General features: G+C 57.1%; 3 protein-coding genes across 3 annotated transcripts; 1 reads left to right on the top strand and 2 right to left on the bottom strand.

Annotated features, from left to right (window-relative positions):
- The first annotated feature begins 87 nt into the window (after positions 1-87).
- On the top strand, positions 88-2,730 carry LOC130262134 (uncharacterized). Its single transcript, XM_056508939.1, has 3 exons — positions 88-291; positions 1,244-1,364; positions 1,735-2,730. Exons 1-3 carry the CDS (start codon positions 202-204, stop codon positions 2,394-2,396), a joined length of 873 nt encoding a protein of 290 aa, XP_056364914.1. The 5' UTR covers positions 88-201; the 3' UTR covers positions 2,397-2,730.
- Positions 2,731-2,812: 82 nt separating this feature from the next.
- On the bottom strand, positions 2,813-9,275 carry MTFR1L (mitochondrial fission regulator 1 like). Its single transcript, XM_056508940.1, has 7 exons — positions 8,949-9,275; positions 8,797-8,864; positions 7,769-7,873; positions 7,094-7,203; positions 6,410-6,621; positions 5,917-6,226; positions 2,813-3,738 (listed from the first exon to the last, which is right to left on the bottom strand). Exons 2-7 carry the CDS (start codon positions 8,809-8,811, stop codon positions 3,633-3,635), a joined length of 858 nt encoding a protein of 285 aa, XP_056364915.1. The 5' UTR covers positions 8,812-8,864; positions 8,949-9,275; the 3' UTR covers positions 2,813-3,632.
- A 320-nt stretch (positions 9,276-9,595) lies between these two features.
- On the bottom strand, positions 9,596-23,976 carry SELENON (selenoprotein N). The gene is made up of 12 exons (XM_056508936.1): positions 23,801-23,976; positions 20,803-20,920; positions 19,705-19,835; positions 19,075-19,287; positions 18,350-18,474; positions 16,440-16,577; positions 15,683-15,764; positions 14,662-14,850; positions 13,626-13,731; positions 12,917-13,029; positions 12,240-12,341; positions 9,596-11,504 (listed from the first exon to the last, which is right to left on the bottom strand). Exons 1-12 carry the CDS (start codon positions 23,942-23,944, stop codon positions 11,334-11,336), a joined length of 1,632 nt encoding a protein of 543 aa, XP_056364911.1. The 5' UTR covers positions 23,945-23,976; the 3' UTR covers positions 9,596-11,333.
- Positions 23,977-24,506: the final 530 nt, after the last annotated feature.

The following is a 24,506-nucleotide window of genomic DNA, read 5'->3' as shown; positions in this document are numbered from 1 at the left end:
CCGCGTGGGCGTGGCCTCATCCCGCGTGTGGCTCCGCCCCTCGGCTCCCATTGGTCCGTTCTTGTGGGCGGTGCGTGCGCAGTGCGCGTTGGGGGCGGGGCCAGCGCAAGCGGGAAACCGGGACCGAGAAAAACCGGGACCGCGGAGTTTGACCGGGAATCGCGAAAAACCGGCAGCGGAACCGGCACCGGGAGCCCCGCGATGAGGCGGCGGCGCGGCGGCGGCGCGGCCCCGGCTGAGGCCTGCGGGGTGTGGCTGGACACGGCCGAGCTGAAGCGGGGCCCGGCGCGGGTGAGGGCGGGCGGGGGAACCGGAGAGGCCCGGGGTACCGGAGAGGCTGAGGGAACCGGAGGGGCTGAGGGTATCGGAGAGGCTGAGGGAACCGGAGCTGGCCCGGGATACCGGAGGGGCTGAGAGTACCGGAGAGGCTGAGGGAACCGGAGAGGCTGAGGGAACCGGAGTGGGCCCGGGATACCGGAGAGGCTGAGGGAACCGGAGCCGGCCCGGGGTACCGGGGGGGCTGAGGGAACCGGAGAGGCTGAGGGAACCGGAGCCGGCCCGGGGTACCGGGGGGGCTGAGGGAACCGGAGAGGCTGAGGGAACCGGAGCCGGCCCGGGGTACCGGGGGGGCTGAGGGAACCGGAGGGGCTGAGGGAACCGGAGAGGCTGAGGGAACCAGAGGGGCCCGGGGTACCGGCCCTGGGCCCGTTCGGGCCGAGCTGGAGCCTTTGTCTCCATTGAATCCCTGTAATTCCACAGACAGGGACTCGTGTGGGGTCATCGCCCTCATGAGGGGAGCGGGGCCTGGTCAGGCTGGAGAAGGAACAGCTGAGAGGGGAGCCCATCAATCCATAAAATATCTCCAAGGGGTGTCAGAGGATGGTGCCAGGCTCTGTTCAGGGACACGATAATGAGCAAGGGCCATAAACTAAAACAACGTGAGGCAGAACTTGTTTCCATGGGGGTGGCAGAGCCCTGGAACAGCTGGAGACTCCCTCTGTGGGGACATCCCAAACCCACCTGGAGCTGCTCCTGTGTCACCTGGGCAGGGGGTGGCACTGGGACATCTCCAGAGGTCCCTTCCAATTTTTCTGGGATTTCCAGCCCCAAGTGCCTCTGATGCTGTATAATGGCAGCAGGAGCTGTGCCACAGTGCTGGTAGAGTTGGTTTGATATTTATTGTAATATTTCTTTTAATACTTTTTTTTTTAATTTTTTTTTTTTTATTTTTCACTTCCCACAGCCCCTGAGTGCCAAGCTGAAAGCACCCACCCGAATTCCTGGGAGGAAGCACAGCCTGGGGCTGCTCCCACAGCCTGGCACCAGGCAAAGCACCATCCCCACCTTCTTCAGCCCCCACACAGGTACAGGGGGGACAAACCCAGCTCTCATCTGCTTTGCTGGGCAGAAAAGTTCATTTTTGGGTGCAGAGGGTGAAGGTTTGAACTCCAGGCTGGTATTGGGAACTTGGATTTTCTATTAATTGGTTTCCCTTGTGGGATTTGGTGCCTCTGTGAGGCCAGGGCAGTTTCCTGGGCAGTTCTCAGGGGGTTTTTTGGTCACTCTGAGCAGCTGCAGGTGCAGCTCTGGTGTCTCACTGGCTGTGAAGCAGCCCAGAGCTCTGGGGATCCCTGTGGGATGGTGGGACAGTCCCAGGGCACAGCAGTGATGCTGGGTGGGGGTGATGAACCCTGGGAAATGGATCTGCTTGCACCAAGTCCCTGTTGTTTTCAGATGAAAAAGACAAAGAAAACTCCAGGCCGATTCCCTGCACCCCAAATAAAGACTGGGAGGAGTCTGGGGTTCCTCTGGCTGCCTGTCCTGTGAAGATCCTGGCACTGCCACAGCTGGAGGGAGCCTGGGAAGAGCCCCCTGGGGCTGAGCAGGGCTCATGGAAAGCACCTCAGCATCCCCTGGAGCTCCAAGGGGAGTCTCAGAGCCAGGACAAAACCTCCTGTGGGGCTGGGGAGGATTCCTGGTGCTGCCAGGGCTCAGAGCACAGCGGGATCATCACTGCCAGGAACAAATCCCAGTTAATTCCTGGAGAAACAGCCTCAGGGAGCAGGAACCCACAGCCCTGGGGCAGAGTGAGCTCTGGGCTGGGTTTTGCTGGCACAGACAACACAAATCCTGGCCCAGGGGCTGCTCCCAGGGGGGCTTGCTGCTCTGCCCAGAGCCCAGTGAGAGCTCAGCCCCTCCGGGAGCAGGGCCAGGTCCTGGGGGGATCCTGCAGGCAGCTCTGGGGCCAGGACTGCCAGGGGAACAGGGACATTGTCCCCAGGGCCAGGGGCAGCTCCCCCAGGGCCAGGGGCAGCCCCAGGCAGCAGCTGGAGCTGGGCTCTCAGCCCCTGTTCACACAGGACTCCGAGGGGAACAGGGTCATCAAACACTGCTGAGGGAGCCCAGCCTGGCTGTGGGCTGGAGCTTAGGATGGGACCCCATGGGTGCAGCCCCTCTTTGTTCTCTGAGCCATTGCTTTAATCCAAATAAAACGTTGGGGTTTTGTTTCTAAGGGTTTGGCTGTTTCAGTCAGGCCCCAAAATGCACCAAATCCTCCTGCAGAGGAACCCTGTGGGGACAGGGGCAGTGATCACATCCCCAGGGGCTCTGGGGGTGCATCCAGGAGGGGAGGAACTCTCCCTAAAACTCAAATTCTTCCATCTCCCTTCTCTCTGCCACTCATTTGGAAGGTGAGGATGATGCTTTAATTTTTCAAGGAAATCAAGGTGGATTAAGGATGCCCCTGAATATCTGGGATCCCACCCCCCCAGCCCAACCCTGACCCCATCAATGACTCCACAGACCACTGGTGTCTTATTAAGGCTCCATTTTATAGAAAGGAAAAAAAAAATCCTATTTTAAATACAGCCATGAGGGGCAGTGCAGGGAATGTGGAGCTCTGAGTGAGGGGGAGCTGCAGCCACAGCCAAGGCCAAGCTGCTCCTTCCCTGGGCTGCTTGGCCCTTTGCACTGGTGCAAGGTCAATAAAGAGACCTCTGGAAGGTGAAATAAAACACAGCTTGGGGATACAGGGACTGGTGATGGAACATTAAATTACTGGCAAGAAATTAAGGCTGTTCTGTCATGCAACTGTGGCTGATCTGTGAGAAAAAACAAAAAAACAGGGAACAGGGAATCCTTCAGAACCAAACCAGGAGGTTTAGGGGGAAAAAAAGATCTTTTCCAACATCCCCCAAAGGCCTGGAGAGCTGGGAGCACTGCTGAACTCGTTCTGAGCAGCTCTGGACCATCCTCAGGATAAAGGATTGCAGGTTTGTCCTGCTCATACTGGACATGAACTGGTTTTATCCTCACAGCTTAACTGGAACCTCAAGAAAAGTGCAGGTAGAAAGAACTTCATCCAGCAGCACTCCAGGAGATCCTCACCAACACCAAAACACAGGTGAAAAAGAGCTTCCATCTTCTTAAAAAGGTTTTTTTCTTAAATAGAACAACACATGGAAAACACACCAAACCCACAGGGCCTTTCCTAAGGAGGTGTCCGTGCACAAACCACGTCTGGTGAATCACAGAGGCAAAAAGGCTCAAAATCCTTGGGAGAAGGCAGCTACTGTGCAGGAGATTCTGGGAGCAAATTTTCTTTTTGCTTACAGAGCTGAGTGGCAGCAGCATCACTTCTGCTTCAGGGCCAGGTCTTCATCCTTGAGGGCGAATTTCCTCCTGAGCACCTCTGCGATGAGCACGGCCGGGTCCTCCTCCTTCATGGAGGGGCGGCCCCTGGAAAACAGCACAGAGCTCCTCACTCCCAGCCCCTGCAGCCTCCCCTGGCCTTTCCTGCACAGCTGGTTTTTTCATACAGTCACAAGTCTAGGAGGTGCAAGGAAAATGCCATAAAACAACAAAAAGAAGGAAAATTCTGCCTTTTTGTGGCTCCAGGGAGGTCCTGGAAATCTCCTCCTCAAAGCTCTGCGTAATTCTGATTCCAGTGTGTTAATAACCAGCAATCAACCCAAAACTTCATTAATTATTTACAGCCTAGGTCCCCTCCATATCAATGAACCCTCAGGGAGGGGTTTGGGGGCAAAGTCCTGGAAGTGTCTGATTTTTCATTATTTTTTTATTTATAAAAATTTAATAAATTCAATATTTATTTAAATATTTAATTTGCACTATGGATTTCTGCTCCACTATTTCATTATGTGAGATTTCAGGCTCTTTAAAGCAGGGCTGGTGCAGATTTCCTTCCAGTACAAAAGTTCTCACAGCAATCTGCCTCCTTCAACACATTCACACAAGCAGCTCCTTTTAGAAATTATTTCACAGGAGGCCAAACCTCAATTCTTTTCCCTCAGGTACCATGGTTTTGTTTACAACCTGCAATAATAACCTCAGAGCTTTATTTTTTTTTTCATAGCTGAAGCTCTCCCTCATTCTTAAAACATTATGGGAGTTTTAAACATTCCTAAAAGACCAAAAAAAAAAAAAAATTAAAAAATTAAAATCCCCTGGAATGTTTCCACCAGACATTGGAACAGGCTTCAGTTCACATATGCTGAAAAAAAGCACATTTCTGCAAGTTCCTCACTTGTTCCTGAAGCTTCCAAGGCTGAATTAAACACAAAGGCTGAATTAAACACAAAGGCTGAGTTTAAGCACCAAGGCTGAGTTTAAGCACTGAGCCCTACACAGCAGCAGCAGAGAAACATCTGTAATTGTCTTTTCAAGCATCTTTCAGCACCTTTTTTCCTGCACTTCAAGAAAACCTGACCCTCTCCAGGTTCCCAGCAGAGATGGGGGAGCACAGGGGCTGCTCCACAACTGCACAATTAGGAACTGCAGCTCATCAATTAATGAACATCAGTAATTAACTTAATTTTTCAGCTACCTGCAACTCTTCAGACAGCTCTGATGAGGCATCAGTGCTGTGAGCAGGAGAGGCTGAGGAGGGGAAATGTGGCTCAGTGCAGCCTTGGTGTCACAGCATTTCCTGCAGGAGCATTCCCAGCTCTGGAAAATCAGCCAAGGACCCAAGGATGGATCCTGGACCCCATCACAGGGGTGAATTTTGGGAGGGAGGGAGGTGTGACACCCCCTGGTGCCCTGGCTGTGGAAGCTGAGCGTCTTCCTCTCCTCTGACTGGAATTTTTTCACTCCTGAGAATCTGATTCCTTTCAAACCAAATTAGGAAGCTCAATTGTGCACAGCCACCACCCAGTGTGGTATTTTTGGCCAGGAATCTCACACAACAGAATGAAAACTGTGGAGCCTGAGCTGCAGCAGTGAGATCTGAGCTGTGAAAGGCAGGAGGCACAGGCAGCCCTGCAGGAGGAGCTGGGCAGGATCCTGCCCATGGAGCAGCTTCAGGAGTTCTCATGATCAGGACTTGTCAAACCCTCATGAGACAAGTGCAAACTCACCCAGCCCACGCCCAGAGCTGGGCCAGATGAAGATCCACAGAAGCTGAGAAGCTCCATGTGTTAAATCCCTGAATATTCCACGTTGGAAAAGCTGCTGAGCTTCCCAACATTGGGGATGTGAGCTGGGCTGAGAGCAGCACTTCCCTCACCATGAAAACTGCCAACACACACAGGGCTGGTTTGCACCTGGGCAAACACAGCTTTGTGTCAGGTGAACAAGCTGGAGCAGCCAAACATTGGGACAAGCAGTTTAAATTCCCCTCCACTATTTCCTATCCAGGAAAAAAAAAAAAAAAAAAAAGAAAAGAAAACCAAACCAGGAATGTGTTACCAAATTCTGCTCCAAGGAGGTATTTCCCCCATGAAAATTCTCTACTATTTTCTATCTCAGAAAGACAAAAAAGCCCAGGAGTGAGCTCCCAGGTTCTCATTTCCCCAGGAATGAAGGACAGAGCAGCAGCAGCAGCAGCCAGGGCTGTGTCCAGGCTCTGCACGGACTTGACACCAAAATAAAAACAGAAGTTCAGGGAGCACTCACAAATCCTTGCTCTGCTTCATCCTATGAATGTCTTTGAGAATTCCCATCATGTCAGCAAAGCTGCTGGCCTTTGAGAGGGACACAGAATCCTCCTCCTCGGGCTCCTTGTGCTCGGGCCGGCAGCTCTCAGGGGCGGGGCAGAGCTCGGCCACCGAGGGCAGCTCGGGGCTCTCCAGCTCCGCCTCCTCCTCCGTGATGTCGCTGATGACAAAGGACGTGCTGGACTGGAAGGAGGGGCCAAAGCCGTGCACGGGGGAGGAGGCGTTGGAGCTGCCTGGGGACAGCAGATCCGGGCTCAGCTGGGCACAGGCTGCAGAGCAAACCAGAGGTGTGAGTGTGAATCCCAGCAAACCACGTGGGATGGGTTTTCCCACCACCACAGGATATAAAGCTACATAAAAAACTAAAGACAGCTGCCCCCAGAGCCACCATGCCCCTGGAGAGCAGCCCTGGGCACAGAGCAGAGCTCAGCCCAGCACCGGGAGGAGCCCACCTGACTCTGCAGCCACGATCTTGGCGATCTGGCTCCGCAGGTGACTCAGCTCATCCTGCAGCTCCGTGGTCCTGCTCAGGGCTGGCAAACCAGGCTTCTTCAGGGCCAGCAGCTTCTCCTCCTGCTTCCTCAGGTTGGGCACTGAGGCGTTTCTCTGGATCACTGTGAAGGGACTGGGCTTCCACTTGTGCTTCAGGGGACGAGTGTCACTTCTGGGGACAAAACCCTGTCAGCCACTCAGTCCAAACCCCTCCAGGAGCCTCCCCTGAGGGCAGCAGAGCCTCCAACAAAACCAACGAAGCCTCTGAGCACCACCAAAGGTGCAGATGTGCTCTCTGCAGCACAAGGAGCACAGGAAACTGGGGCTGCCCCTGGATCCCTGCAAGTGTCCAAGACCAGGCTGGAGAGTCCTGGGAGAACTCAACCCTTCCAGTTCCTGAGCAGAAAACATCCCAGATCAGGGGGTGACCCTACCCACACCAGTGAGTGACACAGGACACAGCACAGGCTCCTGGCACTTCCTACAGGAATTCCTCTCCAGGTACTTTGTCATTTTTTTCCCCTCCTTTTGGGAAAAACATCTTTCAAGAGGCACCACATCAGACCCTGAGGGACTGGAAGTTGTGGTGAGATGAACAGTGTCTGGCTGAGCTCTGTGACAGAAACCAGGGGGTGGAAACCAACCTGACCCTGGCGTAGGTCTCCTCATCATCCGCTGCAATCCACACGATGTCAGCCAGGGTGGGGACAGGGGGGACATCACCCAAGTACAGATCTGACACACTGGGCAGCACCTGGCAGGAGGGAAACACTGCTGAGGAGATGGTGTTTGCTGTCAGAGCCCCTGTCCCCAGCACCAGCAGCTGTGTCTGGCACAGCAGAAACTCCAGCAGCTTTCCTTTGGTTTGCAAAACTGTTGAAGTTTTTTGAGCTGAGAGATAAATCCTTTGGGTCTGGGCACTGCTGTGCTCCCCCCTGCTCCTTCCTGCTGTGTGTGTGAGGCAGGAGGGGACACCTGACCCAGGCCACTCTGCCACTGCCAGTCCTGAGCTCCACGGTGATATCAGGGACTCCACAATCCCTGGCACAGGCCCAGAGGCTCCTTAGAGGTCACACAGCACAGCCCTGGGTCAGCAACACCACCTTTCCATCTCCTCCAGCTCAGACACTGCCTGAGCAGAGATCACTTCACAAGAACAGAATTAAAGAAAAAATAAATTTAAAAATAATCCTTAAATTTAACACTACTGGTGCAGGTTTTGTGGCTACAACTCTGCAGATGTGTGGGGACAAAACAGCAGCTGTGGCAGTGCCCTATGCTGCCCCAGCTCCTGCAGCCACCCCAGGCAGGTCACTCACCTCGAAGGTGGCCCTGGGACAGGGCTTCAGGGGGAGGTTGGAGCCAATCCTCCTGACCACACTGCGAGCTGAGCCATGGGGCTTGTTCTGCCAGATGGGGATGGTCTGCAAGAGCCCAGAGCACAGTCAGCACCTGCAGCCAGTGCCTCCTGAAATTCATTACACTGGAAACCCTCCTGAACTGTCACAGTCTGATCTCTGACTTTGTGCCTCTTCACTTTTAACTGAGAGCCTGGAGATAACTGAGGTCCCCATTTCACAGATTTCAGCTGAACACAGGACAGCCAGGCAGGGCAGGGGCAACCTGAACACGGCTGCAGAATCTTCAGAACTGAAAACCAAAAGCACTCAGTAACAGGCACTGTCAACAGGCATTTTCACAAAGGAAAGCTCGGCAGAAGGAGAAAAATGACATCAAAAGAAGTTCCATTCAAGGACACTGCTGCTGTCACACCACCTTTAGTGCAAGATTAAATATACCAGGGCAGTTGTGAGTCTCCTTCCCTGCAGATATTCCCTGCACAGGATGCTGAGGAACCTGCTCTGAGCTCCAGTGTCCCTCCCCACCTGACCCACTCTGGGACAGGGCTGAACATTCCTTGGGTGCCAGTGACAAATCTACCAACGCCTGTCCCAGCCCAGGGCTATGGGGAACAGCCTCGGAGAGTTGTCCGAAATTCCAGAGCTGTTTTAGAGCTCTCAGAACCAAAGGGCGAAGGGCTCTGCCCGTGTGGCCCTCGCAGGCAGGAGGCAGCAAAGGGAAGAGCACAATGACACAGCTGAGCCCACAGCGCACCCAGCACGGATTTACTGCACGGATTTATTACAGGGGTTCATTGCACGGGTTATGGCTGGAGCCCGCTCTGCTCTCCGTGCCCGAGCCCCGCTCCGTGCTGACACTGCTGCTGAGATTTGACAGCCCGATCTGGGGGCGGTGAGGGCAGAGCCCGGGCTGGGCGGAGCTGTCGGGGAAGGTTCTGGGGCAGGGACAGCGGCAGGGCCCGGCGGGCCCGGCCCGAGTCACTCACGGCCTCCGCGTCCATCTCGGTGCCTCAGCGCCGGCCGCTCATCGCCGCCGCTCCGCGGGTCTCGCTCACTGCAACACACAACGAGCGGCTGCGGCTGCGGCTCCGCCCCGGGCCCGCCCGGATCCCCCCGATCGCCCCGGGTCCCCCGGTACCTGCGGGCCGGCGCCGCTCGGCCCCGCTGCCAGCGCCGGGCGCGGCCGCTGCGCCGCCATGGCCCGGAACGGAACGGAACGGCCCGAGCGCTTCCGGGCTGCGGCGCATGCGCGGGGCCCGAGCGGGGACACCCGCTGGGAGGGCAGCTGCCCCGCCCCCGGCACGGCACCGCGCAAAGTGACGTAAGCACGGTGACGTGACCGGAGCGCGCTGCCCGCACCGGAGCTTCCCAAAGTCCCCGCACAGCGGGATGTCACCATTGGCCCGGAACGGCGGGGTGCCCGGGGGGCCGGGGCCACGTGACACCCAGCAGTCACGTGGCCCCACGCACAGGCCACGTGACCGCCGATCACGCCATATGACCCGCGCCCCATGCCACGTGATCGCCGGGTGTCACGTGACCGCAACCCACGTGACCCTAGGAGGTGTCACGTGGCTCAGTCCCACACGGGGACACGGCCGTGCAAGGACAATGGTGACATCCCGCTGTGAGGGGACTCTGGGGACGCCCCGCTGCGGGACAGCGCCCTCCGGCCTACGTCGCTTTACCCCGCCTCCCTTACACGTCACCGTGTCGACGTCACCTGGTCCCGCCCCCCTCGGACCCCCCCGCAGCCCCGGCGGAGGAAGGAGAGCGGAGCCGAGCTGGGGGTGCAGGATGGTTTTACCGAGCGGTTTTACCGGATGGTTTTACCGAGCGCTGTTACCGGGGCCGCTCCGCCGCCCCTCCCGGCCGACATCGGCCCGGGCCCGCGCGGCTTTGGGGCCAGGGCGTCACAAGGCGCGGGAGGAGCCGCTCCCGGGGCAGCGACAGCAGCGCTCGGCACGGAGCGGGGCGGCTCAGAGCCCCGCGACACCGGGGGACGGGGACACGGGGACAGGGACACAGCGGTGACACGGCAGTGACAGCAGCCCGGCAGGTTAACGCGGACAGAGGGACACGGGCGGATTCCGGGCTCCCTGCGCAGACTCTGCCCCTTCCCCTGGACTGCAGGGAGCTCATGAGACCCAAGGGATCGAGGTCCCTAAAGGGGTGACAGGAACGGTGTCCAGCGCTGCCCGGGACCCCAAACTGTCCCACTGGGGTGGGAGAAGTGCAGAGCTAATGCATAGTTACAAAGCCAACTCTGAGAGACATCCCGGGGCCATTCATTAATCTCACTGCAGCAATTAGTGAAGCGACACTGGCTTGGCCCAGGGGAGAGCTTAGCTCAGTCTCCAGGCTCAGGTGGGGACAGGGGAATTGCCACATTGCCACCCCCAGGCTCCTCCCACGAATGAAAATACCTGGTCCAAAAAAAAAAAAAAAAAAAAGCTTTTCCCTTAATTTGATTTGGTCCAACAAAATTGTGCTTCAGAGAGCAGAAAAAACATCACCAGCCAGGGCTGGCTGCAGGAGCTACTGGAGATGCTTCGTGTCCCCACATTGCTGCAGGAATTTGCCTTCAAACCTGTTTCTCGAACCTTTCCTTCTCCAGTTAAAAAGTGATGCTCACTCTATCCAGGCACAGAGCAGAGCAACTGCTCAGGGTGGCTTCATCTAAGGGATAATGGCTTCATGTCTGAACAGCCTCTTTGGAAAAAATTCCTGAAAATATCTTTCTGTACTTCTGGCTTTTAGAACTGGCCAGGTCTCACCCAGGCGAGAGGGAACTTCATGGCTCCTCACCCTGCAGGACCTGGAAGCTCAAAGCCAACGGGACAGAGCAGCAGCTGCAGGAGGAGCTCCCAGGGATGGAGGGTGGGTGGGACACTGGGGCTCTCAGAGCCTGAGCTGCACCACAGCTGAGCTGCTGGTGTCCCTGTGCCACCCCGAGGGGCACAGCCAGGCTTGGCAGTACCCTGAGGGGGTGAGGTCACACAGGGCACTGCTCAGAGTCCCCTCAGCTCAGGGCTGCCACAGCCCTGTCACACAGACTGTCACTGTCCCCACACAGACTGTCACTGCAGTGTCCCCAGACTGTCACTGCCAGTGTCCCCACACAGACTGTCACTGCAGTGTCCTCTCACAGTCTGTCACTGCCAGCAGGCCCCAGAGCTGCCCCAGCTGGAGCAGGAGCTGCTGCTCTGTCCTGTGTCACAGCAGCACTGCTGGGCTCACACCAGTCCCAACAGGAGCTGCAGGGAAAGGAGGGTGGCTGGCAGGGCCAGGCTGTGCCCTAGGAATGGATTCAAGTATTTTCACTCCTGTGACAATGTGCCTGAACTGAAGAAGGACAGGGTGTGTCAACTGGAACCTGGAGCTCAGCCCCAAACCAGGATCCAGAGCACTGGGACTGCCTGCAGCTCAGCAAAGTGTGCCAGGGAGAGGAGGAGGGTTTGCTGTATCCAAAATAGATCTCTGAAGTCTTTGGCCATCTCAGTGGGGCATCCAGGTGCCTGGTTTAGGGCTGCAGGTATGGCTGTGCTCTCTGCAGCCCTTCCTTCAGGAACTGGAGGTAAGTTGCTGTTGAAGGGTCTTCAAAATTGCTTGAGAAACTGAAAATGCTGCTTTCAACATCTTCAGGCTTCATAGAAGTAATGTCCAGGAAATAGTTGGCATTGATATGGTGAATCTGGCAAAGAGGAGAGATGAGAGGAGACTTGTAAGGGTCAGAACAATTCCCCACCTGCTGCCGTGGCCTGCAGCCAGGACAGAGGTGCCAAGGCTGAACAGCCCTTACACAATATCCAATTCTTTGCAAATGCTAATTCAGGTCTGAATTTCAGAGTCAAGAGAAAAAATGTGTGATCTTCCCCCAGGGGTGCTGACCTTTGCTTAGGTTAAGAAGAAGATGAAGGTGGTTTGGGGAAAATCCTGGAGGCTCAGATTGTGTGTGAGCAAGAGCTGGGGAGGTGGAGCCTGGGGGGGCTGAAAAACCTGAGCCTCCCACACTTCCCACAGAGCTGGGAAAGGGGACATGACCCATTGTGGCTGCTGGGGTTTGTCACAGTCCCCAACCCATGGGGACAGCGAGGGGACCCTGCAGGAGTGACAGCTGCTGTCTGGCACAGACACACCACACTGAAAACCAGGAACTGCTCCCCACATCCAGGGGCTGTGTGCTGGAAGGTGCTGAGCAGATTTCCTTCAGAGCAGGAGCACAAAGGGCCATGGGGCAGGAAACAAAGCTACAGAGGCTTCCCAAAGCTCAGGGACAGTGAGGAATCCCACTTGGCTCAAGCCTGTTCTGCCCCTGCTCAGAGCTGCTGCTGCTCTCTCTGAATAAAAATCCATTTGTTTCAGATTCTGGGTGGGGGGACAAAGGCTCAGGGGGCAGAGAATCCCATGGGCAGGAGCCCAGCCCTACCACCGTGCCGTTGGGGAGGCAGATGATCATCTCCACAGGGAAGTTGTATTTCTCCAGGTGCAGCTTGGCCAGCTTGCTGTAGAACTCATTCTCTCTGTTGCTCTGCAGGAAGATGCCAAAACCACACCCTTACACACCCCAGAGTGGCAGAGTGGCACAGGGAGAGCACACAGGACACGAGGGAGGGAGCAGAGAGATGCTTGGCAGTGTGTTGGTAGCTGGTACCTTTTCTCAGGCTGCTTTCCCATTCCCTTTCAGGCTCCTCTCTCATTTCAGCTGCAGATTTTCTCCCCAGACAATAAAATCATCCCATCACAGGCACACCAAGTGTCTGATCCCAGCCTTTCCCAGAGTCTCCAGCTCAGTGACTGATCCCAGCTGAGCACAGGCTCAGAACTGGGGGAAGGCTCAGTCAGGAGCCTCAGGGTTCAGACAGCTCTTTGGTTCTTTGGTTCTTTGTCTGTCCCCTGGGCTGCAGGGAGTCAGCTGGCTGATGGCACCAGGGCTGCCTCACAGAGAAGCATCTGGTTTAGCTTCAGAGCTGGCAGCAGGACAGAGCCAAGGGGTCACTGTGCCATCTCATCCTGCCTCCATCTGCTGTGTGCTGGGCAGGACAGCCCTTGGAACAAACCCCTGCCCCTGGCACCCCTGGCACCCCAGCAGAGTGTGAGCCTCACCTGCAGCTCCTCCAGCTCCTTCACCAGGGACCAGCTGCTGATGAAGCTCTGGTTCAGCAGGGCGAGGACGGGCGAACTTTCCAGGACGGTTTCCCGGAGAGTTCGCCCCGAACCTGCAGGGGGGGGACAGGAGCCTTTGCTGCTGTCCTGGGTCACTGTCACTGTGCTGTGCCACCTGGGCTCCCCCCAGCCTCCCCACTGGGCTCTTCCATGGCTCAGAGAGCACTCAGCAGAGCCCAGGCTGGGCTCAGGAGAAGCCAGGTGCTGTCCATGCCCAGCACAGCCCAGTGCTGAGGGTTTTAGGGCAGACAGGACTGCACAGACCCCTCCCCTCCCACCCATCCCTCCTGCCCAGTGTGGCACAGAGGCTCTCAGGCACTGGGGGGGAAAAGCTGCACAGCAGGACAGCCCCAAGGAGAGACAGCAGTGCCCCTTTTCCTGCCACTGCTGCCTCTCCCCCAGCAGGCAACAGGAAAGGGAAAGACCAGAGCCATGTCTTCATCTTGACAAAGTCTCAGAGAGATCTGGTGAGCTCACACCACTAATTCCCCACTCCTAGCTCCCAGTTCCCCACTCCCAGCTCCCAGTTCCCCCCTCTCAGCTCCCATCAGTAACTCCCCCCTCCCAGCCTTTGTCTGTTCAGCACCTCCAGAGCCAAAACAAGTGACACAAGGTTCACTGCTGGCTCCTGACCCCCAGCTCTCCTCACCTCAGCAGGACTGGTCATCCAGGGCACCCCAGAGCAGGATGGAGTGCACCAGCTTCTTCTCTGCTTGTGCTCTCTCAAAGGCCTCTGTGAAGGGCAGGTAGGAGATCTGGGGGCAGAGGGACAGGGTGAGGAACAGGCACAGAACAGCCCAGCTCCAACAGGAGCAGCTCTGAAAGAACCAGGCCCAGGGGTGACACACACAGAGCTCAATCTGTAGGACCTGCAGATTTAAACAAGTGACAACTGTGCTGGTGTCCCCAGGGACAGCTCCACCTCCTGGGGAGGCTGTGGCCCCTCTGTCCTGCTCCTGCAGAGCCCTGATGTTCCACACTGCAGAGAACATCTGCACCAGGCTGGCTGCAGCCCCACCTCAGCTCCTGGGAAACCTGAACTTGAGATATTGATTGCAAAAGCTCCTGAGCAGCCTGAGAAGTGGCAGTGAGGAGCCTGCACAGAGCCTGCTCCAATCACTCAAATGGCAGGAGCTGACAAGAACATCTTGGCAGCCTGAAGGGACATTTGTAAGCTCAGGCACAAGGAGGCAGCCACCAAAACGTGTCCCTTCAGCCAAGGAAGCAGTGACAGGCAGGAGCCATCTGCTCCCAGCCTGCTGCCATGTTAAATAGCTTGGGTGACCCAGAGCTATAAATCTGTGTCTGGCTGCAGGCTGCAGAGGCACAGGCACATGGTGTGCTCTCTGCTGATAAGGAAAGCTTGGTCCTGGCTGCTGTAGAAGTTAATGCCAGAGGAAAAACCATCTGTAAGCAGCACAGTGACCTGCCTGCTCCAAAACCCCAGCAGCAGCCACTGACAGGAGGCAGGAATGATGAGCCTACAGCCACACTGCAACCCTGGGGACAGCTGACATGGAGGCTGTGCTGCTGGGTGACCCCAAACCCCCTGGGACACCCCCCAGTGCCCTGGGTGCTGCTCAGCCTGTGGCCTGGGCACTGCTGGCTCAGTGAGGACAAATCAATGTGCCAGGACAAATCTACCCCAAATGAATGAGCCAAGGAGAGCCCAGCCCCTTCCTCACCTTCTTAAATGGGTACATGGCCACCTCCAGCCTGTGGGCTGCCTCCTGCCAGGGGATCTCCTGCTGCCAGCTGATCTCCTCAAACACGAAGTGGATGGGCTCCCCTGAGGGGTCCCTGCTGTGCAGGACGTTCCCGTTCTCGTCGTGGATCACGCTGGGCACCGAGGGCCCTGTGGATTCCAGCTCCATCTGCAGGGACAGGCTGGCCTGGAACCCCTCCAGCACTCAGATCCCACAGAACACACTGCAGCTCCCAGTGAACATACAGCCTGATCCCCCACCTCCTGGAGCTGTGCTTTACCACTGAAACGCCAGGAAAGGAATTTCCCTTCCCCCAGTGCTCACTGGACTGGAAATGCAGATTCCATGTTTCCACCTTCCCAGTGGAATTACTGACTGTGGGACACCAGAACCTTTCCATCATTACCATCTGCAGGGCTAACTGGCAGCTCTGGCTCCTGTCAGCAGCTCAGCCCTGGGAAGCCACGAGAGGGAGCAGCAGGAAAAGCTGCCCAGGAGCTTCCCTGTGGTTTGTGTCCCGAAATGATTCTGCTAAATCTGCTTTCCTGACTTTTGTCAATTAACAATAAACACACGACTCTAGTTTAGGAGAAAATGGGCCTGTTGAATTCAGGCATGCAGAATTCTGCCTTAGGTTTGTTCCAAGAGCTGGGATTACCACAAAACAGGGAATAACCTCATGCAGTTTCTAAATCCAGACCCACTGTTGCTCATACTCTGCTCTGGGCTCAGCTCCTCATCTTCCCTCCTGCCTGGTAGGCAATGTTTTAAAAAAAGAAAAAAGTCTCCAAGATAAGGATTCAACCCACACTGAGATTAAAAGGAAAATATCAGAGGAGCAGGGCACAGACACAGATAAATGGCAATTCTCCTGTTGCACTGAAATGATCAAGAGAAAGCCCTGAGGAATGGGGATCTCAGAGGTTGCACAGCTCAGGGCTGTGGCAGCACAAACCCAGGAGAAGCTGGCCAGGTGTGGAGCCTTGGGAGAGGCACAGACCTGGGGCAGGTATCCAATGTCCACTTCCATGTTGCTGCTCTCGCTGGCCCCGTACAGCCACTCCATGTCCACGTTCAGGGACCTGCAGGGAACCCAGAGTCACCCCAAACCAATGGCAGCATCCTCCTGCAGGTGAGCACTGAGCCCTCTGCAGATCTCTGTGCTCCCAGGGCCCAGGCACCCACTCAGCACCTCTGAGCTCTGCCAAAGCACAGCAGACAGAGATGGCTCAGCTCCCTCCTTCCCAGCACTCCACTCACACATTCTGATCCTGCTGAACTTTTAAAAGTGGTTTTTTGGAAGCAAAAGGCTGCTGGCAGGGCCCAGAGTGTCTGCTGGCTGTAAGGAATGTGCTGACAGAGCCACTAGGGTTGAGTCACCAGGGTAACGTTGTAATGGAATTTTCATTCCTGTCATGGGCAAAGAGATTTGAAGCTTCTTCCCCCTGAAACACTTGCAGCTCCTTGCCAGAGAGCAGGAACGAGCTGCTGCAAAGCTCTGCACACAACACCTTAACCTGTGAGACTCCAAGGAAAAATCTGTTGGAGGAGCATCAAGCCCTGCTGAACTCCAGTGCTTGGAGCCAGGCACTGGGGCTGCCAGAGCTGCCACACCCTGCCTGTCCCTCCCCATCCTCCCAGTTACTGGGAGTTACTGGGGAGTGATGGGATCCTCAGAGATGCAGAAATGCATTTACAGACAACTGCAGAGCTAAGATCGCTCAGATTTTCCAAGAAATGAGAGGGATGAGCTGTACCTGTTGTTAGGAACAAAGAGCCTGAAGTCCCTGACGTGGGAAGAGTCCTTGGACAGGACAATGTAACCTGTGAACTGCCCCGGGGAAAACCAGAAGGGGAAGTTTGGTGGCTCGTTCAGCTGGAATTCAGCGTGGATCCTGCAAGGAGAGAGGAGCCATCAGCTGGGGTCCTGCCCTGCAGCTGACAGCAGGGAAAAGCTGTCTCCAGGCACTGAGATTATAACCTAAACTGGGCAAGAGAGTGGAGCTTAGAAAGCTTTTCATGTCACACAATGCAGAGGGTGAAAGACTGGAACAGATGCCCTGGGTCAGGAGCATCTCCAGTCTCCATGGCTTCTGGAACTGGGACCCAGCAAGGATGGAACTGGAAACACAGGGACAGAACAAGATCCCTCCAGCCTGATCAGACACATCAAAACTGTGTGTAACACTCCCAGTAAAACATTTCTGTGGGCTCCACCCCCTGATTAACCTAATTCTTGCTAGCCAGATTCTCCCCTTCCAACCAGGGTGATGTCCTGCATGAGGACACAGTGACACTGGCAGCACCTTTGGCTTGACCCACCCTCCCTTCCCTCCCAGCCCTGGTGTCCCTGGGAACACCCTGCACACCCCCTGTGCCTGTGCCAGGGCTCCCCAGCCCCAGGGCAGGCTCAGGACTCCCCCAGTCCCAGGGCAGGCTCAGGACTCCCCCAGCCCCCAGGGCCAGGCTCAGGGCTGTCCCCAGCCCCCAGAGCAGGCTCAGGGCTGTCCCCAGTCCCAGGGCCAGGCTCAGGGCTCCCCCAGCCCCCAGGGCAGGCTCAGGGCTGTCCCCAGCCCCAGGGCAGGCTCAGGGCTCCCCCAGGGCCAGGCTCAGGGCTGTCCCCAGGGCAGGCTCAGGGCTCCCCCAGGGCCAGGCTCAGGGCTGTCCCCAGCCCCCAGGGCAGGCTCAGGACTCCCCCAGGCAGGCTCAGGGCTCCCCCAGCCCCAGGGCAGGCTCAGGGCTGTCCCCAGCCCCCAGGGCAGGCTCAGGACTCCCCCAGGCAGGCTCAGGGCTCCCCCAGTCCCAGGGCCAGGCTCAGGGCTCCCCCAGGGCAGGCTCAGGGCTGTCCCCAGCCCCCAGGGCAGGCTCAGGACTCCCCCAGGCAGGCTCAGGGCTCCCCCAGTCCCAGGGCCAGGCTCAGGGCTCCCCCAGGCAGGCTCAGGGGTGTCCCCAGTCCCAGGGCAGGCTCAGGGCTGTCCCCAGCCCCCAGGGCAGGCTCAGGGCTCCCCCAGCCCCCAGGCAGGCTCAGGGCTCCCCCAGCCCCCAGACAGGCTCAGGGCTCCCCCAGCCCCAGGGCAGGCTCAGGGCTCCCCCAGTCCCAGGGCCAGGCTCAGGGCTCCCCCAGGGCAGGCTCAGGGGTGTCCCCAGCCCCCAGGCAGGCTCAGGGCTCCCCCAGTCCCAGGGCAGGCTCAGGGCTCCCCCAGGGCAGGCTCAGGGCTCCCCCAGCCCCCAGGGCAGGCTCAGGGCTGTCCCCAGTCCCAGGGCAGGCTCAGGGCTCCCCCAGGGCAGGCTCAGGGCTCCCCCAGCCCCCAGGCAGGCTCAGGGCTGTCCCCAGCCCCCAGGGCAGGCTCAGGGGTGTCCCCAGCCCCCAGGCAGGCTCAGGGCTGTCCCCAGGGCAGGCTCAGGGGTGTCCCCAGCCCCCAGGGCAGGCTCAGGGGTGTCCCCAGTCCCAGGGCAGGCTCAGGGCTGTCCCCAGGGCAGGCTCAGGGGTGTCCCCAGCCCCAGGGCAGGCTCAGGGCTGTCCCCAGGGCAGGCTCAGGGGTGTCCCCAGTCCCAGGGCAGGCTCAGGGCTCCCCCAGGGCAGGCTCAGGGGTGTCCCCAGCCCCAGGACAGGCTCAGGGGTGTCCCCAGCCCCAGGGCAGGCTCAGGGCTCCCCAGCCCTGGCTACCTGAATGCTATGCTGTAGTAGAAGCTGCTGCTGGCCTGGATGCAGGCCACGGCTCCCTGCGGGGCGAAGCGCGTCCTGACGAAGGGCCGGGGGTGGAACATGCTCAGCAGCTTGTGGATGATCACCTGGGGCAGGAATTGGGAGGGCAAGAATGAGAATTGTTCCTCCACACAGCTCCAAAGTGACCCCCCAGCTGGGCAGGAAGGTGAGAGGATGGCTGTGATTTAACACCCAGCTCAGAGACAGATCTAATCACACAGCAAGGACACAAAGCAAGGCACTGCTGCCACAATAAATCCATCCATGGATTCTGCAGCTTTCCAGCAGAACAGCACACTGGTGTGCAAGGCTGCCTCCACCAGTGCTGCAGCCTTGGAAGGGGGGCAGTGCAATCTGTGACCCCAGCAGCCAGGGCAGGGGATGCACAGGCAGGCAGAGCACACACAGAGCCCCACCTGGCACCCAAAGGCTCACCTGTACCCCTCACATTCACCAGGAATGACCACACAGGTCCCTTCTGAGTCCTTTTTCCAACTATCCCCAAATCCCTCACAATTAGCAAAGATGAAGTCACTCAAGTCAGCCTCACCTGGCTGCCACAGACACCCAGAGCTTTTGCCTGCTCTCAGTTTTACCCCCAGTTTAGGCTCCTGCTCTGCACTACAGAATTCCTGCTTCCCTAGAAAATCCAGGGATACACATAAAACCTGAGTTTCAGATCTCACCTCTTTGCCCTTGGGAGGTGGAGGGTAAAACCTGTTGTTGGAGAGATACCCAGTGAAGATGTTCAGCTCACTGGGAATTATCCACCACGGATCCCCAAGTTCCAGATTATTCTTTGGGGGCAGGAAGGCTTTGAACTGCCTGGCCAGCAGGACACTCATAGGGGCTGCTGGGGCTGTCCAGTTCCTCAGCCCAGACAGAGCCACGTGAGAAATCTGTGAACAAAAGATGCTGTCAGAGCCCAGAGTGGAGTCTGCCAATGTGCAGTGATGTCATGGATGCAGGGAGGCTTGGGAAAAATCACATCCCAAATTCTTCTTACTCCACCAAAACATTCTGTCAGCCCTCAAGAATGTGAGTAAGAGAGGAGAGGGGAGCACACCACGTAACACCACTGCTTCTGCACTCAGTGAGGCAGAGCCAGCTCTGATTCCTGCTCCCACTCCCAGCAAGGTGCTTAAACCACAGCTCTGAGTGCACTGAGACCCTGAAATGCTGAGGGAGGCACGAGGGCCTGCACAGCCAATCCCAGGGACTCAGCAGGAGCATGTCCCCCTCCCAATCCCTCCTGGGGCCCTTCCCAGCCCACCAAGTGTGTTTATCCCAGAATTTGGGGCCTGCAGGACACCTACTCCCAGGAAACCATCCTTGCTCTTGGTCATTGTTTCCATCACCAAGGGCTGGAATTTGGCCACGATGGACAAAGTCTCCCCGTTGGGATCCAGTGTCTCCTCCTCTTCAGACTCTGAGCCTGGAGCAACCCCTGCACAAAAGGACAGGAATTCAAGCAGCTGCTTTTCCTCCCTCCCCTTTTAGCAACTGTGAAGTGATTGAACATTTATCCTGGCAAATCCAGGAGCACTGGGAGTTTCCCAGCTGTTTTCTTAGAACTCAGACCCATCCCCAGCTCAGTACTAAAGAGGAAGGGGACCAACTCAACGGCTTTAAAGTGGGAGAGGGTGGGTTTGGGTTGGATCTTGGGCAGGAATTGTTCCCTGTGAGGGTGTAAGGCCCTGGCACAGGTGCCCAGAGCAGCTGTGGCTGCCCCAGGATCCCTGGCAGTGTCCCAGGCCAGGCTGGACAGGGCTGGGAGCAGCCTGGGACAGTGGGAGGTGTCCCTGCCATGGCAGGGGTGGCATTGGATGAACTTTAAGGTCCCTCCCAACCCAGACCATTCCATGATTCCCTGACTGCAAAGTCCAGACACACTCCCAGCCCCTTGGAACCATCCCAGCACGTGCTGGAGCCAGTCCAGGAGAGCACAAGCAAACCCTGTCTGTGTCCCCACTGTCCATTGTCATCCCACACTCCTCCCTGCCTGGCACCAGCAGAGCCACTTGCTCTGTGCTGATACAGGCTGCAGAGATGATCTCCCATCCAGGAGAGGCTGAATGGAGCACTGTGATTCACTGCTGCTTTTGGCCTGAGCTGGATTTGTTACATTCACCCATCCCAAATCCCCTTTAAGCTCCACACAAAGTAACTTATGTACTTTGCTAGTCCAGCAATGGGATCCTGCACCTTGTAAAAACTGCACTTTGTCAAAGTGATGTCTGGTGCTTAAGCCTTTCCAACAACAAGGAAAGCTCCACAGCCTCTCCTCATGTAAATGAGACCCAAACCAGCACCCAGAAAACGATCAAGTGAATAAAATATTCAGTGAATTCAGGCTGAGTTCATGATGTTTGGCTCTGTGCAGGGAGGGCTCTGGAAGGCAGACAGGAACCCACCTGTGAGCTTCTCAGCAATGGGCTTGAACTCCTCTGGGCTCAGGTACAGGTCCTTGTTTGTGTCCAGGGAGGAGAACAGGAACAGCCCCTCATTCCCCAAGGACTTCAGAGCCAGCTCCTGGATTGGAGAGAAGAGACAAGTGAGATTTTGTTGGAACCTCTGCAGAAGTCCACTCTGGCCCCTCTGGAGTTAATTCCCATTCTTGCCAGCACATCCAGGGGAAAGATGAACAAACACCTCTTGGCAGGATGTGGTGCTATTTGCAATAGGGATCCATGTCCAGGAACTGCTGGCATGAGAACACTGAACCTACATCTGCCTGAGTAATTCCAACTGAACCATTTGCTCACGTTCAGTGTCTTCTGCCAGAAAAATTCCTCACTTTTTCCAGTTAGATAGTCCTAAACCTGCAGACACTGGGAGCACCTGCAGGTGGTGATTGCCATGAACTGAAGTGCAGTGAAACAGAGACAGCCACATATGTGAGGACCACGTTCCAAAAGCACAAAGGGACTGAGCTGAGCCCTTGGAACTGGCAGCTTCCATTCGTGGTGGGATCCACACCCTCCAGATCTCCAGCCTCAGAACCACACAGAGTATTTTGGCTCCCTGCTCCCTCAGCCATCTAGCAGGGAGTCACAGAACCCACAGTCCTCTCCAGAGATTTCCACAGGATCCCTGCTTCCCTGTGCCACAGTTTCTGCCTCTGCAGAGCCCCCTCAGGGCTCACCAAGGTGATGAGGCAGCCCCAGAAGGGCTCTGGATGCTTCCAGACATTTCCACTCCACAGTGTGATGGGAAAGGGACAGCCTGGAGCTCCAGGTTGGTGTGAGAGGAGGCAGAGACAGAGCAGGTGAGACAAAGTCCCCAGTGCCAGCCAGCCCTTGGCACACCCCCCAGCACCCAGAGCCTGCCCTGCCAGCCCTGAAAAGCCCAGAGCTGGCAGCACACACCCTCTGCATCCTGCTGTTCATCCCTGCCTGCAGCCCCTCCTCCAGCCCCAGAGCTCCTGAACCAGTTTATTCTCCATCTGCTGCCTGCCAGCCTGAAGCAGCACTAATGCTGCCTGGAAGGCTTTGCTGCCATCAACTGCAGCTACAAAAGCACTTAAGAGTCTTCCAGGGCAGTTCCAGGGCTGACAGACTGAAACAGAGAGTCTGCAACTCAAAACGAAGATCTGGATGAGGACATGGCCAAGGACACGAAAAAATGAAGTTTTTTGTTCACAGGGACAATCCACTGTGGGCTGTCCACAGTTAACCTGCTTTTATTCCCTGAATGGATGGGGATGAGCATCCCTGGCTCTGGAAACAGCTCTGCTGAGCACCTGGCTGCAGGTGTGACACATCTGCCAGGGTCACACCAACCTCGTGCCAGGCTCCAGGAGCTCTCCCAGCTCCAGATCTCACCTGTGCTGGGCACACAGGTCATGAACTGCAATCACTGCTGGTCTGGGAGCCAGGGCAGGGAGCAGGAGCCTGCCCAGGGCAGGGCAGGGCAGGCTGTCCTGGATGTATGCTGAGCCCTGAAGGGATGCTCCACTGCCTCTGCTGATGGATCTTTCAGAGCCTCTCCTCATTTTGCACTCCACAGGCACAGACCCGAGGGATGGGGTTGAAATTTGTATTGCTGGAATGTGGGGAAAACTCATTTTTGCCCTCACTGAAGGTGGCTGGAGGCAGGAGAGAGCCAGCTGTGCCCCACAGGACACGGGAACAGCTCAAAGCCACGAGGTGGGATCGCAGGAGCTGGACACAAGCACCCCAAAGGCAGCGTCCAGGCACAGCCACGGCCCAAACTGCACTGACTACCCAGCACTGGGACCAGCTGGAGATAAACCCCAACGGAGGAACAAAGGCTCCTATGGAGAACACTCCAGTCCTGCTGCACTGGACACAGGGATGACAAAAACGATGTCTAATAGCAGAGAGGGACATCAGGGCTTGGCCTTTTGCTTTCTGACAACACATCAAAGAAAACTCCCAGAACTTGCTGGTTTTTTCAATGCTCTTTTTAATCTGGGGTTATAAAGAAGACAACTTCCCTGTTTGTGCCAGAGGGGTAAACCAGGCTCCCTCAGACGGTTAAAGCTCCCTCAGCCCGGCTTTGCCTCCTTCAGCCAGGCTAAAGCTCCCTCAGCCCGGTAAAGCCGCCTTCAATCTGGCTACGGCTTCCTCGGCCCGTTAAACTCTCCCTCAGCACGGTTACGGCTCCCCCCACCCCGGTTAAAGCTCCCTCAGCCCGGTAAACTCTCCCTCAGCCCGGCTAAAGCTCCCCCAGCCCGGCTAAGCCTCTCTCAGCCCGGCTAAGCCTCTCTCAGCCCAGTTTCTCCTCCCTCAGCCCGGTAAAGCCTCCTTCAATCCGGTTACGGCTTCCTCGACCCGGTTTCGCCTCCCTCAGCCCGGCTAAAGCTCCCTCGGCCCGGTAAACTCTCCCTCAGCCCGGCTAAAGCTCCCCAGCCCGGCTAAAGCTCCCTCAGCCCGGTAAACTCTCCCTCAGCCCGGCTAAAGCTCTCCAGCCCGGATAAAGCTCCCCCAGCGCGGTTACAGCTCCCTCAGCCCGGTAAACTCTCCCTCAGCCCGGTTAAAGCTCCCTTAGCCCGTTAAAGCACTCCCAGCCCGGTTAAAGCTCCCTCAGCCCGGTTAAAGCTCCCTCAGCCCGTTAAAGCACTCCCAGCCCGGTTACAGCTCCCTCAGCCCGGTTAAAGCTCCCTTAGCCCGTTAAAGCACTCCCAGCCCGGTTACAGCTCCCTCAGCCCGGTAAACTCTCCCTCAGCCCGGTTAAAGCTCCCTTAGCCCGTTAAAGCACTCCCAGCCCGGTTAAAGCTCCCTCAGCCCGGTTTCGCCTCCCGCCCGCTGCCGCTCCCTCCGCGCGGCCGCCGCCGCCTCCCCTCACGCAGCCCGGCCCGGCCGCGCCCGCCATTCCCCCTCCTTCCCTCCTCCCTCGGCCCGTCCCCGCCCCTGCCTCTCCCCGTGCCCGCTCCCCGGTACCCGGTACCTGCTGCCGCGCCGCCTCCATGTCCCGGTAGTACTTGGCGGCCAGCAGCGCGGCGAGCAGCGCCAGGAGCAGCGCCAGGCGCGGAGGAGCCGGCCCGGGCCCCGGCCCCGCCATCGCGCCGGGCCCGCGCCGCGGAGCCGCCATGGCGGGGGAGGCGTCAGGCGGCGAGGAGGGGCTCGGCCGCCGAAAAAAAAAACCTTTTCTGTCTTAAATCACCGCCGCTCCGTCAGAGGAAGGGTGGTTTTAGTGTTAAATCGCCGGCGCCCGGTCAGGGGAAAAGATATTTTGGTGTTAAATCATCGCCGCTCCGTCAGGGTGTTTTGGTGTTAAATGGCCGGTGGCCGCTAAGGGAAAAATGTGTTTTAGTGTTAAATCCCCACCGCCCCGTTAGGGAAAGCTCGTTTTAGTGTGAAATAAGCGGCACTCGTCAGGATAAAAACGCGCTTTAATGTTAAATGAGCGGCGCTCGTTCAGGAAAAAACAGTTTTTAGGCTGAAATGTCTCTGCTGTGAGGGCTCCTGGAGGGATGAACCCTCCCCAGGGGTCTGCAGGGACTTCACTTTTATTATCGATGGGACAGAGGGGTGTGTGTCCATCCCCGCATTTCCACAGTGGCATCCTGTCCTTAATTAAGCTTTTCCCAGAAAGAACAAAAACCTGAACTAGTTTTGCACCTCCCAAAACAGCCGTATCCTGCACTTTTGCT

The sequence above is a fragment of the Oenanthe melanoleuca genome, chromosome 23 (genome assembly GCF_029582105.1).
Source record: "Oenanthe melanoleuca isolate GR-GAL-2019-014 chromosome 23, OMel1.0, whole genome shotgun sequence".
Taxonomy (NCBI): Eukaryota; Metazoa; Chordata; class Aves; order Passeriformes; family Muscicapidae; genus Oenanthe; species Oenanthe melanoleuca.
The sequence above is the reverse complement of the archived record's forward strand: the minus strand, read 5'-3'. Positions and strand labels throughout refer to the sequence as shown.

Coding starts and splice junctions, on each gene's coding strand:
- LOC130262134 (XM_056508939.1), top strand. CDS start 202: ATGAGGCGGCGGCGCGGCGGCGGCGCGGCCCCGGCTGAGGCCTGCGGG. Junction 292..1,243: donor TGAAGCGGGGCCCGGCGCGG/GTGAGGGCGGGC, acceptor CACTTCCCACAG/CCCCTGAGTGCCAAGCTGAA. Junction 1,365..1,734: donor CTTCTTCAGCCCCCACACAG/GTACAGGGGGGA, acceptor TGTTGTTTTCAG/ATGAAAAAGACAAAGAAAAC.
- MTFR1L (XM_056508940.1), bottom strand. Junction 6,622..7,093: donor GAGACCTACGCCAGGGTCAG/GTTGGTTTCCAC, acceptor TTTTGTCCCCAG/AAGTGACACTCGTCCCCTGA. Junction 6,227..6,409: donor GATCGTGGCTGCAGAGTCAG/GTGGGCTCCTCC, acceptor TTTGCTCTGCAG/CCTGTGCCCAGCTGAGCCCG.